Raw genomic sequence first — 17,531 nt, 5'->3', positions numbered from 1 at the left:
CCTTTTTATTGTCTCCATATAAAACTTAGCCTTTAATATTAGAGGCAGGTGCAATGGGGGAAATGCTTATTTTGTGTCTCTTTTCCTTTAAGCACTTCTCAAGTTAAATCCCTAAATAACTTTAGATGTTCACACATTCCATTGATTTCCAACAAAGAACATAATAAAGTAAGAGGTTAGGTATGGCCTCTGATTGTTTAGTTTGTTATGATGTTATTTGATTTCCTTTTACTGATTGTCTAGGAAATCAGCACAATTCTCCAATATGTCGTGGCACGAAATAAACTTATTCAGTGTCTGTACGCCAAGCGACATGCACTAGAATCTTGGAGGCAGCTGGTGGAAATCATATTAACAGCCTGCCCACAGGATCTCATACAGCCTGAAGACAGACAGCTCATTATTCGTGATCTCTTACAAGATTTGCATGACAAGGTAAATGGTTTAGAATCAACTTTAAAGCTAGTTTCTAAGTGTAGATGTTTTCTTTTTTTAAAGGGGAGAGGAAATAAATGTATTATAAAGTATCTAATTGTTTGCATTCAGTCATTGGTTTGCATTCGTATTTACCAGCTGTGTTCTTTACAAAAATCTAAATGTCTTGATGCCACTTTGTCACAACCTTTTGGAAAAGTTGCCTGTGGGAAAACGTCCCATAGGCAAGTTTTCCAAAAACATTTAACCATTTTCAACATCAAAATTGTCAATCTTTTTGGAAAACTTGGTTTATGGGACTTTCAGGAGCCTGGGATTAGCTGTATATCCTTCGTAGATGCCATTGCCCAATTATTTGGATACAAAGTAGGAGGGGGTGAGAATTAGCTTATTGTCAAAGTTGGCACAGACTTGAGCCTGAAGAGGACAGGTTTTTTTTTTTTCATGTCAGGAGCTTCTTGAGAAACTGCAAGTTGCTTGGTGTGTGACAAAATTGGCCGTCTGCAAGGACGTTGCCCAGGGGAAGCCCGGATGTTTTACCATCCTGTGGGAGGTTTCTCTCATGTTCCCTAGGACTTGGAGTCTACTAGTCTGTAGTAAAGACACAAGGACTGTTTCCACACACCTGAAGATTTTTTTTTTCATCTTTCAAGAAAAGTACAAATTATTTCTGTTAAATGTCAATGTATTTTGTTGTTTATTGTATTTTGTTGTTTGGGCTTGGCCTCATGTAAGCTGCTCTGAGTCCCCATTGGGGAGATGGTGGCAGGGTATAAATAAAGTTTATTATTATTATTATTAACAATCCTATGTTTTTTTTGACATTTGTATTTGTATACATACACTGAGTTTCTATGTGTTTTGATACATTTACATTATTGCAATTAGTGGATGCTGGTCTCTTTAGTTCCAAGGGAACCCATTTTTCTTTTCAGTATAGCTCACCCAGCTCCCCAGATATGAACTGCCGACCTTTCGGTCAGCAGTCCTGCCGGCACAAGGGTTTAACTCATTGCACTACCAGGGGTGCCTTACAGGTAGCAGGTGCCTCAGGCAATGGGACATCTTAGGGTAAGATAATTGGCAGATAATTGTTAGTTTGGAAAGCTTTTGTTCCTCTGTGCAACTTTGCACAGTTGGTAGCCTCCTCACTGTTGAGACTGTCAGTTGGAGAATTGTCTGGGCTGCAGTAAAAGTCACTCTTCCCTCTGAACTAGATGTCCAGGAAGCAGCCAGCTCTAAAAACTCTTCATTGGCTGTACAAGCTTGGAACAATGGCTACTACCAACACCTCTACCAATTTCTGCTTGGGAAAAGCGTCTTCCATGGCTCCTTCCACATTCTGCTTCTGTGGGGCAACATGTTGTCCTTTTTTCTTCACTAGTGTGATTTATTGTGACTGTACTACATCCACTTCTTGCATGAAATGTATTTGTCTTGTTTGTGTTATTTGAAAAAATGGCATTCCAGTTTATGTATGTATGTATGTATGACATGTATATGCCACCCTTCTCACCCCAAAGGGGGCTCAGAGCAGCTTACAAGTAATATGTAAATAAAATAAATACAGTATCTACCTGGCCCCCTCTTTACTCTGGTCCCAGAGCAGCCGTTGGTGCTGGGGGAAGGGATTCCTGACCAATGACACAGAAGACAAGTTGGAACTTGTGTTGTGTTAGGGACTTGAGCAGAAACTATATTGATCTGCATTGATGCTATGTTTCAAAGTAGTGCTTTTGTTTTTAAAAGATCCTGGATGATGATGCAGCTCAGGAATTGATGCCTGTTGTGGCAGGAGCCGTGTTCACCCTGACAGCCCACTTAAGTCAGTCCGTGAGAACAGAACAAAAGGAGCCCTTGGCTGTTGCTGTCCCTGGACACTCCCAATTCACTTTGATGCTGGATGGCTCTTTCACGATACCACCTGGTTCTGAAGGCATGGCGGTGGGATTTACCACTCTTGGAGACTCTTCTCTTCATATCATATTGAGAAAGATTCTGGATTTTGTTCTGAAAACAGGTAATGATAAATGCATGAATCAGTGTTGCTCTTATTGGGAACAGAGGGCTAAAAGTTCAGGCTAGTATAAGGCTGTGCTACTCTTACAGTCAGTCCTTCACTTTGAAAGGTTCAAGTTCTGTATAGTTCATTATTAGTGTATTTGATCGTGGTTAACTGTTATGGGGACGCTTTAAGCTAAAGAATTTTATCCTTGTCATATTGTATTTTAATGGTATTGAATTTCAACAAGCAAGATCTTTATGCCAATTGTTTTATGTAGTACTTTTAGAATGTTTTATACTGTCGTTCTTTTATACTGTTTTGTATTGTTGGTTTTTATATTGTTTTATATTGTTGCCTTTTAGACACTGTTTTATCTGTGTGAATACATATGACCTTTGATTAATGAGGTATCTCTAGGAATCTTTAGGCCCTTCAGTGTGACTATTTCGGTGGATTCTCTACAAATCTCTAGGTTCTTGAAATTGAACATATAGTCACACTGGAGGACCTACAAAGGTAGTAGTTTGGGCTAAAAAAAAATAGTGGATTTTTCTTGTGGTTTTTCCACTTTCATAGAGGTTCTGTACCCCTAACCTCAGCAAATGTGGAAGGCTGACTGTGTTTTACTCACTAGTTCAGTGCTTGCATATATATAGTAAAGTTTGCTTTACACTTGTAAGAATGAAAGAAATAAAGAATTTTCATGTGTTGTCAAAAGCTTTCATGGCCAGAATCACTGAGTTGTTGTGAGTTTTCCGGACTGTATGGCCATGTTCCAGAAGCATTCTCTCCTGACGTTTCGCCCACATCTATGGCAGGCATCATCAGAGGTTGTGAGGTCTGTTGGAAAGTAGGCAAGTGAGGAGTGTCCAGGGTGGGAGAAAGCACTCTTGTCTGTTGGAGGCAGGTGTGAATGTTGCAATGGCCACCAAAGCCATTCAATGCTAAGCAAGGTGGCCAGTTGCAACATTCACATCTACCTCTAAAGACAAGAGTTCTTTCTCTCACCCTGGACATTCCACAGATATAGAAACTTCACTTGCCTAGTTTCCAAAAAACCTCACAACCTCTGAGGGTGCCTGCCATAGATGTGGGCTAAATGTCAGGAGATAATGCTGGAACATGGCCATACAGCCCTGAAAACTCACAACAACCCACTATTTTCCTGTACTTAGTAATAAAATGCCATATGAGTAATTTACCCATAATGAATTTTTAATTTGACATAACCTTGAAACAATTCAGCATTGCATCCTCCAGCTTAAATTAAAACAGTTGGTTTTGTGTCATCAAAGCCAGCCTAAGGGTTGAGAACAGCGGCATACAAATAGAGTAAATAAATAAATAAATAAATAAATTATGAAAATGAATGAAGAATAGAAGTTTATTATAACATGAGAATAATGTAAGTATACATTAATTATTTCATTAGAAATATCATTTTCTTGTCTTGAGCAGGTGGTGGCTTCCAACGAGTGAGAACACACCTGTATGGGGCACTGCTGTATTACTTACAGATTGCTCAGAGACCAGACGAACCAGACACTCTGGAAGCAGGTAGAAATACAAATTAGCTTTGAAAATGGTAGTATTTGAGTAAAGATGTGATCGCAATATAATGCCTATGAAATTATTATACCATTGGTAATTCAGATGTGAATGAAGTTCTCTTAAGTTTAAGAATAGTGGTCAGTCCTCGCGTAATCATTGGATCCTCTGTCTGTTATCTATTTGCTTTAGACACTAATACTACAATGTCTCTACTGCTACTTCTTTGTACTTCCAAAGCCGTTTACTGCAATTTATACAAACTGATTGACCAGTTAATGTTTCCCTTTCCTTATCTAGGTTACGGCTCCGCTTTGGGCCATATAGACTAAAGTGACCAAAAGCATGAATTAAATGTTTGTTTTTCCTGTAGTGGGGAAACCTCTGATGATTTTTTTAACCAATACAGCAGGGGTCCTCAAACTTTTTAAACCGGGGGCCAGTTTACTGTCCCTCAGACCAATGGAGGGCCAGACTATAGTTGTTGTTTTTTTAAAAAATCAATTAAAAAATTCCTCTGCACATTGCATATATCTTATTTTGCTGTGTGAAAGGGCCCTTAGAGGGGGTTCTTTCTAGCCCTCTTTAGGCAGTAATTCCAGGAGCAGAGAATGGGAAATCTTCCTATTTCTAGTCTGACCAAAAATCTGGCTACCAGTATTTAAAAAACTCTAAAATTATAACTGTAAATAAAGAACAACACTCAAACGCAGGGGAACTCCAGACAAGAAACAATCAGGGCCAGCTAATCATCTCTCAACAAAGGATTCTCCCTAAAAACTGTCAGGCTATGAAATGGCAATCAAGGTGGCCAATTGAAACATTCATACCTACCTCCGACAGACGAGTTCTTTCTCCCACCCTGGATCTTCCACAATTTTCCTGGTTAAAGGTTTTCCTCTGACATGAAGTCCAGTCGGGTCTGACTGTGTGGTGCTCATCTACATTTCTAAGTCGAAGAGCCGGCGTTGTCCATAGACACCTCCAAGGTCATGTGGCCAGCATGACTGCATGTAGCGCTGGGGCAGCCTCCCTTGGCTGGCTCACGCTGTCCATCAGGCCTGAGGGATAGCGTGAGCCTGCCAAGGGAGGAGCAGGCCCGCGCGGCCTACTTGTGAGTAAAGCACTTCGCGGGGGTGCTTTACTCGCGAGTAGACCACGCGGAGCAGCCTCCCTTGGCTGGCTCACACTGTCCATCAGGCCTGACGGATAGCATGAGCCTGCCAAGGGGGGAGCAGGCCCGCGCGGCCTACTTGCGAGTAGACCACGCGGAGCAGCCTCCCTTGGCTGGCTTGCATGGCCTACTTGTGAGTAGACCATGCGGAGTAGCCTCCCTTGGCTGGCTCACGCTGTCCATCAGGCCTGATAGATAGCGTGAGCCTGCCAAGGGGGAGCAGGCCCGCGCGGCCTACTTGCGAGTAGACCACATGGAGCAGCCTCCCTTGGCTGGCTCACGCTGTCCGTCAGGCCCGATGGACAGCGTGAGCCAGCCAAGGGAGGAGCAGGCCCGCGCGGCCTACTTGTGAGTAAAGCACCTCGCGAGTAGACCATGCGGAGCAGTCTCCCTTGGCTGGCTCACACTGTCCATCGGGCCCCATGGACAGCGTGAGCCAGCCAACGGAGGGGCACTGTGTGGGGGGCGGGCGCTCCTCCTCTGTGGGCCGGATCGGGGCCCTTGGCGGGCCGGAAGTGGCCCGCGGGCCGTAGTTTGGGGACCCCTGCAATACAGTATGCTTGGTATTCACTCTAGTGTGGGAGAGCAACCTTCACAAGCCAGTGCTTTCTTTTCTCCTATCCTTCTCTCTCTTACTTGCTAAGTACTCTGTTGTCTCTCTCTCCCTCCTCTGGTTTCTCTGTTTCTCTTTCAACTATCTTTGGTGGATATGACAGATTTATCAGTCAGTTGCATGAACCATTGCAGTTTCTCTAGACTTGCACAGGGAAGAAAGCATGTTGAAGCAGGTGGGACTGCTAACTTCAACCTGCCAGTTTCTCCAAGGCATGTCTTTTGGGGAAGGGTTCTATAAAAGAAAAGTTGTTGCAAGTGGATGGCCTGAACAGTCACCTGTACCATAGAACAAGTTATTATCCATGTTATCTTTTTGGAGCACCTTCATTTTGAGTCCTTCATTCCCAGAAACCATGCTAGGCAGTTTAGAGCCAGCTGTCTTTTCTCCTGTTGCTGCAGAACTTTCTCTTTAACGCCATTGTGCTTGTGATCTTTTTTTTGCCATCAGCAGTGTCGTGCCCAATGAAATTAAATAAATAAACTTTATTTGTATAATGCCCTATCTCCCCAAGAGGACTCAGGGAGGTTTCCAACATAGGGCAAAGCATTCAATTACTGAAGACCTTGACTGCTTACCCCTAGTTAAGCTCTTTTTAGTTAGAGGGATTAATATTTTATGTACAGTTTCTGGAGGGTTAGTCAAGACAGCCTCTTTGCATTTGAAGCCTTCGTCTCCCTGCCCCTTTAAGAATTCCCTCAGGGGTGGAGCCTCAGGCAAAGCACTTCTGGTTCTTGGAAGAGTCAATCTTTTTGTGACTGGAAGGTGAAGAGAGAGGAGGGCTGGAGGGTCTACAAAATAGCACGTCCAGTTGGAGCTGCATGAGCTGTATTCAAGTCCCGTCAGAGTAAAATATTGAGACCATCTTAGAGACAGTTCATCACCATACAAGAAAGAGACAATAAGAAGAAATAAAGATTCAAGAGCCTCAGTTCGGCCAGAACTATGTCTATCTCTCAAAGCTTTACCTCTCCTCATAAAGACTTTGTAGTGAGACTCAGGAGGAGATAAAGTCTAAAATTCTTGTCAGTTAATAAATTATTGTTTGATTCAACTTATAGTCTCTGATCTGTTCCCTGCGTAGCCAGTTCACTTTCCAAGTAGTTAAGAAAGCGTGGGGGCAGAACAGGCAGTGAACTATGTTGTCATAGCCAACAACTCCCCTTCTTTTTCTTTATCTTTCATTTTTTCCCTTCTATTTTATAGCCAAGAAGACAATGTGGGAGCGTTTAACAGCTCCTGAAGATGCTTTCAGTAAATTACAACGAGAAAACATGGCGATTATTGAAAGCTATGGCTCTGCTCTAATGGAGGTGGTTTGCCGAGATGCCTGCGATGGTCATGAGATAGGACGAGTGAGTAAAATTTGGTCATTGCCATTCTAATCCAAAGGTTCAAGCCAAAATGTGTTAGTGGGAGAACACTGATACACAAGATTTTTTTCAAAGTGTTTCTTGAAATAACAAATTGCTTGAAGGCTGGGACTTTTAAAAAAGAGATTCGACAAACCATTCTACCTTACATACCTAAGACAGGTATATTCAGGTTATTTTACATATAAATTTCAGGCAAAATGTGTTGATAATTGGCACTGTATGTTTGAGTGAGGCAGTAGTTATTGCGAAATGACAATAGATAATGTTGTTAAAAGAGGGAACCTGGCATTTGACTGAAAGAATACCAGTCATTGGCTTTTGTTCTGCTCCCTGGTTTTCAAAGAGGCCATGAAATGTCATTGCAATCTGTAATTCTGAAGAAATATGTGTTATTGTGAATGGCATGACCGTAATGAGGATGAAAGTAGACATTAATTTTAAGAGGGTGGTGTTAAAAATCATGTCTATATGTCTAGTTCTTCTTCCTTGCTATTCTTTTGCCTCCCTGAAAGTGGAGAGAATGTGACTTGCATATGATCATGGCCTAGTAGGTGGTTTAGCAAGGATTCAAATCGTGGTCTCCATAGCCGTAGTACGTAGACTAGTGCTCTGTAGGTGAGTTAGGGTTGAAATGTCCTTTTTTAGTAGGTTAAAGTAATGAATGTTTTAAAATAGGAGTTTTTTGTGTGGTGTGATGTCCTTGTTAGCAAGTTTAATTTCTTTTCCCTTTTCAGATGCTAGCTCTAGCCTTACTTGATCGCATCATTTCTGTAGATAAGCAGCAACAGTGGCTGCTGTATCTATCAAACAGTGGCTATCTAAAGGTGCTTGTGGAAAGCCTAGCAGATGATGACCTCAAGCTGCAAAGCTTGCTTACACCCCAGCCTCCTCTACTTAAAGCATTGTATACCTATGAGTCAAAAATGGTAAGATCCTGATATTATGACAGTGTGCCATTGAGTATCACTAGCTGTGTTATACTCCTGATCAAAAAGATTAGAATCCGTTCTATGGCAGTGACAAGTTCTGCTACAAATACTAGATGAATTGAACTGTCTTTATTGTTCCCTCATATTTTCTGTTTCCCAGTTGTCCAGCACTCTCCTTCTCTTATCCTTCTCAGTTTTTTAAAAGAAAGATGTTACTATTAGTTGGAGTAAGAGGCATTTCCTTTCTTCAAGTAGTGGCCAAGGTCCTACATTCTCAGATGAAATTACATTGCTAGAGCTCTGTCATCATTTTCACCCCCAAACACCTGGTTTTTTTTTTCAACCCAGGCAGCACCCTCATCTCAAAAAGTTTCCAAGATGCTGGGAAATGCCATGTGAAGCACTCTTTCTATTGTGGAACGTATCAGATCACAACCATAGAAACCCTTGGAGTTCTGCTGCATCTGTTTAAAGATGCCCTAGGACTGGGAGAGCCTTGCAGGCCTCATTTTCTAGCACCTTAATTTGGAGTGTCTCAGAAATACTTGACTGGGTCATTGCCAGGTTATAAAAAGATAGTTGGGGGAAGTGGGGGAGGTTGCTATCAGACATTAATGACCATCAAAGTAATGGTAATGACCCCAGCAGTTTTGAGATTCTCAGTCCAGTTTAACCATCTTGCAACTACTGAACGAAATGCCAATGTTGCTTCTGTCTTTGTAGTGAATAGTTGCAACTTCAAAGTCTGTATTCAGGCAAGTTTTCCATTCACTGTTCAGTATCAGGAGCCTGAGCCCTCCTGGTGGTGCAGCGGGTTAAACCACTGAGCTGCTGAACTTGCAGACCGAAAGGTCAGTGGTTTGAATCCTTGGGATAGGGTGAGTCTTGTTGATAGCTCAGCTCCTGTCAACCTAGCAGTTCGAAAACATGCAAATGTGAATAGATCAGTAGGTACCGCTTCTGCAGGAAGGTAACAGCGCTCCATGGAGTCATTTTGGCCACATGACTCTGGACGTGTCTATGGACAATGCTGGCTCTTCAGCTTAGAAATGGTAATGAGTACCAACCCCCGGAGTTGGACATGGCTAGACTTCATGTCATGGGCAAACCTTTACCTTTACCAGAAGCCCATTTCTTAAAGGGAGGAACTCATATTATAACACCTAGTCCAAACAATAGTTTCCAGAAGACCATACGTTGGAGTATGTGAGCCTAAGGCTACTTTAGAGTTGTTTTTCTTGAACAGGAACACCACCCATGCTGCATGTAAAGTTATGTGAGAAATAAAGCAGAAATGCATATGTTGTTTACAATTTGTCAGGAAGATCATAAATTCAAAGGAGCAAATCCTGGAGTTCACTAGATTGGTGTAAACTCATTGCCTGAGTCAAAGAAGTCCTTACATCCCAGACACAACATTGGTGATTCACTTGTTGACTTTAGATTTGTAAACATTCAGAGGCTATGCATGCCAGAATATGTATTGGTTTCAACAGTTGATGTAACAAAAATTCAGTTTAATGTTTATGCGTTAATCATTTTTTTCTGTTCCTGAGAGAAAGGGAAATCATGTAGAGTGAAACATTAATAAAAGCCATTTTTTTACCAGATAACTTACTTTATAATTGTTTTTATTCTAGGCTTTTTTGACAAAAGTGGCAAAAATACAGCAAGGAGCACGGGAGCTACTGCGATCTGGAGTGATTGTGACACTTGCACAATGCCATGTATATGACATGCGACCTGAAATAGATCAGCATGGGTAAATTATAATACAGTGTTTATTTAAAACTGTTCTTCAGAGTTGCAAACCTGTATAATTCTTTCTAGCTGAGGACATTTTGAAAGTCCCAGGATTTTCCCCCCCAAATGTAATCATATTTCTGTGTATTAATCAGATTTTATCTGTTGCGTTCTCTCTGTAGATGGAAATGTGTTTGTTTTGGGTGGAGCTAAAAAAGTCATCCTGTGGCTTTTGCTTTCAAAGTGTAGGTTCTGCTGGCCTTGAAATGGTTGCAGACCTTGAAACAGCATTGAAGAATATATTAGTTTTGTAATCTGTTTCCTTGACACTGATCTAGATATGAAGTAGAAATAACGCAGATTATAACTCATATCATTCTTCAGTCATGTTGCCTGAAGAACATCAAAGTTATAGTGACATTTGGAAAACATTATATAAATAAAGAGAAAGATTTGTGATTATCTACTTCCCTTCACCCAAGATTGGTATCATTGTATTACACACGTTACTAAATTTTGAAATATAGTGGTAGATGGTGATTTTAGCATTTACATTTCACATATATGATTAATGCATTGACCTTTTTATTCCATATTCTTTTAACTGTTTAACTAAGGAGTGAGTTTTGGAATTTGTTAGATTCTGTCAGAATCTAAGCAGTTTTAATTTTGGCCAAAGCATGAATGGGAGGTTGTTGAGATAGTGAACTGGAAAACATGACACGTCCATTGCACTGTATTTTTAGTTAAAAGATACCTAGTAGTAGCTGATTAGCAAGCACTGTTTGAATGGAGCCATTAAAAATCTGACAAGAGAATACAGGTAGTCCCAAGTTATCAACAAGATAGGTTTGTTCTTAAGCTGAATTTGTAAGTCATAACAGGTACATTTTTAAGTGTGACCCCTAATTTCGATAGCATAGGGAAGGTTAACACCCCTGTGGTGTTTGTTTTGCTGTCTGCACCTCTGTTCAGAAGATTTTTCCTCACTTTCTGTCCCAGAGATAATTGGATTTTGAAAAAAAATAGCTTGTTCTGGAAACAAGGATTGGTGAGAAAGCTTCAGTGGTGACACCTTTTCCCCAGGATAACTCTTTCAAGAGCGAATTTCCCTTTGTAGGGGTAGATTTCTCTCGCTACCTGTTGTCTCACCTCTTTTCTTAACTGTGAGTCGTTTGTAAATTGGATGTTTGTAACTCAAGGGCTGCCTATACTGAGTGAATGAACCCACAGCTTGATAATTGTCCTGTGGCTTTTCCAAAACTACCATGCAGCTACCTTTTTCTTTTGATTACTCCTCCAGAATATTTGGAATGCGAGAGCCCCCAGTCTTCATTCCCACCCCTGTAGAACGCTATCGCCAGATTCTTCTGCCCGCTCTCCAGCTATGCCAGGTCATCCTCACTTCCAGCATGGCGCAGCATGCACACGCTGCAGGACAGGTAAGCCAAAAGGCAAGGCTTCCCAGCTCAGTTTGTTAAACATTATTACCTCCCACCCCAAAATGCTGGTTTTATGCTATGCTCTTTTTAAGTCTCTGCTGCTGGTGATACACTGCCTTAAAATTCTTACATCTGAATTATGCTTTGAGTCTCCTTCAGGAGAGATGAAGCGGGGTATAAATATAATAATAATAATAACAATAATAATAATAATAAATTATTATTATTATTCACTTGTTAGTGCCAAAATAGAGTTAGACCTACTGAATCAGTGGGGATTTGGTAAACCAACTCTCCTGGAAGTTTTTGTTGATTAATTGGGGTTACTCTAGTTGGGACTAGATTATGCCTTGATTGCATTTGATTTCTGCCTCTACCTTTTCCTTTTTGTCTAGGTTTTGCAGTTTCTGATCTCCCATTCAGATACTATTCAAGCTATCTTGCGGTGTCAGGAAGTCAGTGCAGGATCCCTGCAAGAGCTGGCCTTGCTGACAGGGATCATCAGCAAAGCTGCTCTGCCTGGTAAGATACTTTTAGAAACCAGCTTTTACTCAGCCTGATAATGACATCCCTAATGTAAACTGTGTGTATGTTTTTCTTTTGGAATTGAATGGTTGCCATATTGTTGGAAACCATCCTGATTCCCTTCAGGGAGATAGGGTGGTCTATAAATAAAGTAGATTATTATTATTATTATTATTATTATTATTATTATTATTATTAAATGCAGAGCTGCAAGACCTTTTTGACTGGAGTAATTTCTCATCATAAAATATATAAAATTTGCATAGAAGTAAATAGATTTGTTTGTGTACCCTTTCAGTAGTTCATAGTAGTTCATGCCCAATATCCTACCCTCTGGTTAAGATTCACAGCATATGAAAAAATATTTAAAATAAAATATAAATCATTCGTTCAGTTATTGAAGTGAGTTATCGCAATTGCCTACAGTTGGAAGGCTGCAGTCTTGTGCTCTGGTTGTCCAACAAATGGGGCAACCCATCTTTCAAACTGAGGTGGAAAGGGGACAGCAGTTCATCCTAAAATGGCAATATGAGGCTTCATGCTTGGACCATCAGTTGCTAGTACTAACAGATTTTGAGAAATTATGTTATTTGATTGTTTTTAAAATGCAGTGGTGTAAAGGGTTAAACCCTTGTGCTGCTGAACTGCTGATCTGAAGGTTGGCAGTTCGTATTTGCAGGACAGGGTGAGCTCCAGCTGTTAGCCCTAGCTCCTGCCAACCTAGCATGCAAATTCAAGTAGATCAATAGGTACTGCCTTGGTGGGGAAAAAGAAAAAGACGCTTCATGCAATCATGCTGGCTACATGACCAGGAGGTGTCTACAGACAACACAGGCTCCTCGGCTTGGAAATGGAGATGAGCAAATCCTCCAGAGCCGGAAATGGAAGGAGAAGCCTTTGCCTTTGTCTGTGTATTTGTGTGTCATTGTATTTCATTGTAATAGGGCATTGAATGTTTGCCTGTGTCCGTTTATATGCTGTAATCTGCTCTGAGTCCCCTTGGGGAGAAGGGGAGAATATAAATAAAATGTTGCTGTTGTTGTTGTTATTTTTGCCTCAAAACTGGGTCTGAAACCTACAAACAGCCTTGGTTATGGTAGTTTCCCTTTAAACAATGGAGGCAACTTGAGATTAGGTGAAAGATTTATAGTGGCGGTTAAGAATATACTTATGGGTGCAGAAACCAGGTCATATTTACTATGTAAAAAAGGCCTTACTATTACTTGGTCCAATATAAAGTATTTCCCTCTGCTTTCATTAGAATGAGGTAGAGAGTATGGCTGTCTGATGTTGTAAGACCGATTTACAACATTGCAATTACATCGGTTTACTTTTGGTTATTTGAATATCCAAAAGTTTCCCAACAGAAATTTCTGAGGTGCTGGAGTAGGCATGGGCAAACTTTGGTCCTCTGGGTGTTTTGGACCTCAACTCCCACAATTCCTAACAGCCTCAGGCCCTTTCCTTTTCCTGAGGAAGGGGTCTGAGGCTGTTAGGGATTGTGGGAGTTGAGGTCCAAAGTTTGCCCGTGCCTGTGCTAGAGAGTGGTGTGATGAGCAGTGACACTTTCAGCTCCTTTTGAATAGCAATGGTCAGTAGCAGAAGAGGGCAGCATTTCTCACCACACCACTCAGCAGTGCCTTGGAAATTCCTCTGGGGGTGGGGGGGGGGGGGAGGCTGCATACCTTAAAAGGAAGGTTTTCTAGGAGCTAAATCCAAGTCAGTCTGTTATAGGAAGTAATTTCAAGTATTTACATGTTTTTACATATATTTTTTAAAATGCATCCATTGGATCTTGTCTTTGTCATTAGATGTGCTAGGTGACGTTGGCCTTGATATAAATGAAGGAATGCAAATTGAACTGCAAGGACATATAGGCCGATTTCAGGTAAAAAAAAATTGGTGGAGTTGCTGAAATTGCTTTGTGCTAACAGGATGAAGGAACATTTCCTCTCTACAGATATCGTTTTAAACATTGCAATAATACAATATCTAAGACTATGCAAGTTGTCTTTCTTATCTGTTAGGATTAATGTGTGATTTTATGTAATGGCTTCTAAAGCATATGAAATATTCACAGTAAGAGGAGAAATAAGGTTGAACTGGTGATACATACAATATATTATATTAGCATAGTACAATATCTGTATTATATGTGAGTAGATCAATAGGTACCGCTCCGACGGGAAGGCAACAGCACTCCATGCAGTCATGCCGGCCACATGACCTTGGAGGTGTCTATGGACAACGCTGGCTCTTTGCCATTTATTTATTTATTTGTGACTTTTATATGCCGCCCTTCTCACCCCGATATAAGTAGAGGAAGTAAGGATTTGTGTCTAGCATTACAGCAACCATGGTGTAGTTGGACTCAGAAACTGGAAGACCAGGGCTCAAATCCCGACTCAGCCATAGAAACTTATTAGTTTGTAGATCACATTCTCCTGGGCCTTAGAGGAAGATATCTGAACAAATTCTACCAAAAAATCCTTGCAATAGGTTTGCTTTAAAGTCATCACAAGTTAGAAATGATTTGAAGACATACAACAACAACAACCCATTGGGTGACCTTAAATAGGTAACACTCTTCTAGCTTCAGAAGAAACCCATTGGGATGCCCTGGGAAGGTCATACACTCTTATCCTCAGAGATATTGGGGATAATGGCTCATGACCAGTTCGGATCACTGACCATCGGGGTATACATCATGAACTGTTAGGAACAGAATCTAATCAAGGTAGCAGAGGATGGTTGCTGGGCATGTTGTATTTTGTTTACAGTTTGATGCTTTCAGCAGACAATGATGCAAGCAGACTTCTTTTAAAGAGAACAAGTTTGTTTACTGATAACTTCATGTTTTTAAAGATACAGGCACATTTCTTGTCAAGGATTAAAGACTTCAATAACACTTCAGAGAGTTTTTATCTTGAACTTATAATCTTTAAACAGTTCCTTTATAACTATGTTGCTTTATACAGATTTCTTTAATAAGAGTTTACTTTCAAATAAAACACAAGCCTCAACCTTTTCTAACTTCCTAACATGAGCTTCTGCACTCTGACAGACTTCTATACTCAAGCTCAAAGCTCAACACACTTCTCTAACAGTCATTCCTCTACCGACAATCCCTAACTGTCATCCTGTTTAAATCTGAACATTCTAAACTGTCACTGAGTCAATCATGTGACCTGCAGCCCCTCCTACTGCTTTAGGTATATAGAGATAAGGAAACTGCAAATCAAATAAGACATATACTTCAGGTTATAAAATGGCATATTATAAAACAGACAAACATCATATAAAGAAGGCCTGAGAACATTGCTTACTCCAACAAGAGAAAGGGAAGAAGAAAGCAAATCTGAACAAATGCCAATTTGTGATAGGTTCACCTTTGTTGTTGTTGTTCATTCGTTCAGTCGTTTTCGACTCTTCGTGACTTCATGGACCAGTCCACGCCAGAGCTCCCTATCAGTCGTCACCACCCCCAGCTCCTTCAAGGTCAATCCAGTCACTTCAAGGATACCATCCATCCATCTTGCCCTTGGTTGGCCCCTTTTCCTTTTTCCTTCCTTTTTCCCCAGCATCATACTCTTCTCTAAGCTTTCCTGTCTTCTCATGATGTGGCCAAAGTACTTCATCTTTGCCTCTACTATCCTTCCCTCCAATGAGCAGTCGGGCTTTATTTCCTAAATTATGAACTGGATGAATCTTCTCGCAGTCCAAGGCACTCTCAGAACTTTCCTCCAGAACCACAGTTCAAAAGCATCTATCTTGTTTTGCTCAGCCTTCCCTATGGTCCAGCTCTTACATCCTATGGTGACTATGGGGAATACCATTGCTTTAACTATGCAGATCTTTGTTGCCGGTGTGATGTCTCTACTTTTCACTATTTTATCAAGATTGGTCATTGCTCTCCTCCCAAGAAGTAAGCGTCTCCTGATTTCCTGGCTGCAGTCTGTGTCTGCAGTAATCTTTGCACCTAGAAATACAAAGCCTGTCACTGCCTCCACGTTTTCTCCTCTGTTTCCCAGTTGTCAATCATTCTTGTTGCCATAATCTTGGGTTTTTTGATGTTTAACTGCAACCCAGCTTTTGCGTTCTTTCACCTTGATTAGAAGGCTCCTCACCTCTTCCTCACTTTCGGCCATCAAAGTGGTGTCATCTGCATATTTAAGGTTGTTAATGTTTCTTCCAGCAATTTTCACCCCAGCCTTGCATTCCTCAAGCTCCGCCCATCGCATGTTACAATAAGTCAGAAATGATTTGAAGACACACAACAACAGTAATCACACAAAGTCATTCACAATATTCTATCGCATCTTGCCACCCTGTATTCATGATATACTAAAAATAGGTAACAAGCAGCCATAAAGGAGCAGTCAAAAATAATGTGCTTGTTCATTTTCCCTTCTTTAGAGGCAGTGCTTAAGCCTTCTAACACGGTTTGGTGGATCAGACAGACTGCGTCAGTTTAAGCTGCAAGATGATCCTGCAGAGGGAGATCGAGTGAACAAGAGGGATGAAGCTGAACTGGCCATGCAACAGGTATGCATACAATGTAACAGCTGGAAAACACTTCTCATTTAGAAATGTATGTTTTCTCTTTTTTGTGCTACTGACTGAATAAGGACAGTCATGGCAGGAATAGCCGTTATATACATTTTGTAGTTTATTTTCTACTTGGTAGTTCTTAGCCTATTTTGCGTTCTCCTCTTTAGATCTGTGCCAATGTGATGGAATACTGCCAGTTGCTTATGTTACAATGTGCCCCCACTTTTGAGCACACCGTTTGCCTCTTTACTCCAAACCTTTCAGAATTCACCAACAGAGATGGACCTCGGCAAGGTGCGTTTGTGGCTTATTGTTCTTGATCAGAAACTGTTCTCTTCTCAGTTGTTTAAAATGGAGAGTCAGTTCGCATAACTGCTTGAAGCAGCCATTGGAATTCTAGATTATGACTCATGTCCACTGATCAGATTATTTTCATACAATCTGCATTTACATTCATAATGTTGACGTGAAAAATGGTATCACAAAACAAAACATGGCTATGTGAACCATGTCAGGGCCATTTGGATTTTAAAACCCAAAGTTCTTTACAGAATTTCTTTTCATTTCAATATAATCCTAGGCCATAGGTATGATTGACATAACTGTGAAAGCTATAGTTGTGTTTGAAGAGGTCTGGACCTGCTACCAAAATCGTATTGCCAAACTTCCACTCTTGCAATGGGACTTTTTTCTCTTTCCCTGTCTTTCCCATGCAGGCTGCTTACCACCTTAAAATTGGGTGTCCCATTATTGAAGCAGGGATTTGAAATTTGGGTTAGGATTATAGGATTTGATAATGAATAAACAAATGGTATTACAGTGTTTAATCCCTTAGCAGAGTTTGATGTGGAGGCTTGTATAGTTACAATTATGGCTTCCATTCCAAACATATGTGCTAGACAGTGGATTCCAACAAGTTTGATGATTTTGCATAGATGTGTTTAAGATTGCACAGTTGTCGTTTTTAGGAGACAGTTTATTTTGTGTGGTAATCTGTTTCAGATACACAGGCACCTGTGATCCCCTATTGGCATTTGCCTGGTCTGGGCATCATCCTTTATTTGTTAAAGCAGAGTGCAAATGACTTCTTCAGTTACTATGATAGCCATCGCCAGAGTGTCAGCAAATTGCAGAATGTGGAGCAGTTACCGCCAGATGAGATAAAAGAGGTAATACCTTGTCCTCCTCAT

At 40.8% G+C, this 17,531-nt stretch overlaps 1 protein-coding gene across 1 annotated transcript in view; it reads left to right on the top strand.

Annotated features, from left to right (window-relative positions):
- Window positions 1–17,531, top strand: part of NUP205 (nucleoporin 205) — a 53,875-nt gene that overhangs the window by 32,993 nt on the left and 3,351 nt on the right. Inside the window, exons 28-39 of the mRNA XM_060777232.2 lie at window positions 244–435; window positions 2,185–2,455; window positions 3,899–3,997; window positions 6,982–7,130; window positions 7,886–8,077; window positions 9,721–9,842; window positions 11,127–11,265; window positions 11,661–11,787; window positions 13,602–13,678; window positions 16,207–16,335; window positions 16,509–16,635; window positions 17,344–17,510. Of these exons, the coding sequence (XP_060633215.2) occupies window positions 244–435; window positions 2,185–2,455; window positions 3,899–3,997; window positions 6,982–7,130; window positions 7,886–8,077; window positions 9,721–9,842; window positions 11,127–11,265; window positions 11,661–11,787; window positions 13,602–13,678; window positions 16,207–16,335; window positions 16,509–16,635; window positions 17,344–17,510 (1,791 nt within the window). The remainder of the gene's footprint in view (window positions 1–243; window positions 436–2,184; window positions 2,456–3,898; window positions 3,998–6,981; window positions 7,131–7,885; window positions 8,078–9,720; window positions 9,843–11,126; window positions 11,266–11,660; window positions 11,788–13,601; window positions 13,679–16,206; window positions 16,336–16,508; window positions 16,636–17,343; window positions 17,511–17,531) is intronic.

This window comes from Anolis sagrei, chromosome 5, assembly GCF_037176765.1.
Source record: "Anolis sagrei isolate rAnoSag1 chromosome 5, rAnoSag1.mat, whole genome shotgun sequence".
NCBI classification, from domain to species: domain Eukaryota; kingdom Metazoa; phylum Chordata; class Lepidosauria; order Squamata; family Dactyloidae; genus Anolis; species Anolis sagrei.
This window is presented reverse-complemented; position numbering and strand designations above follow the sequence as displayed.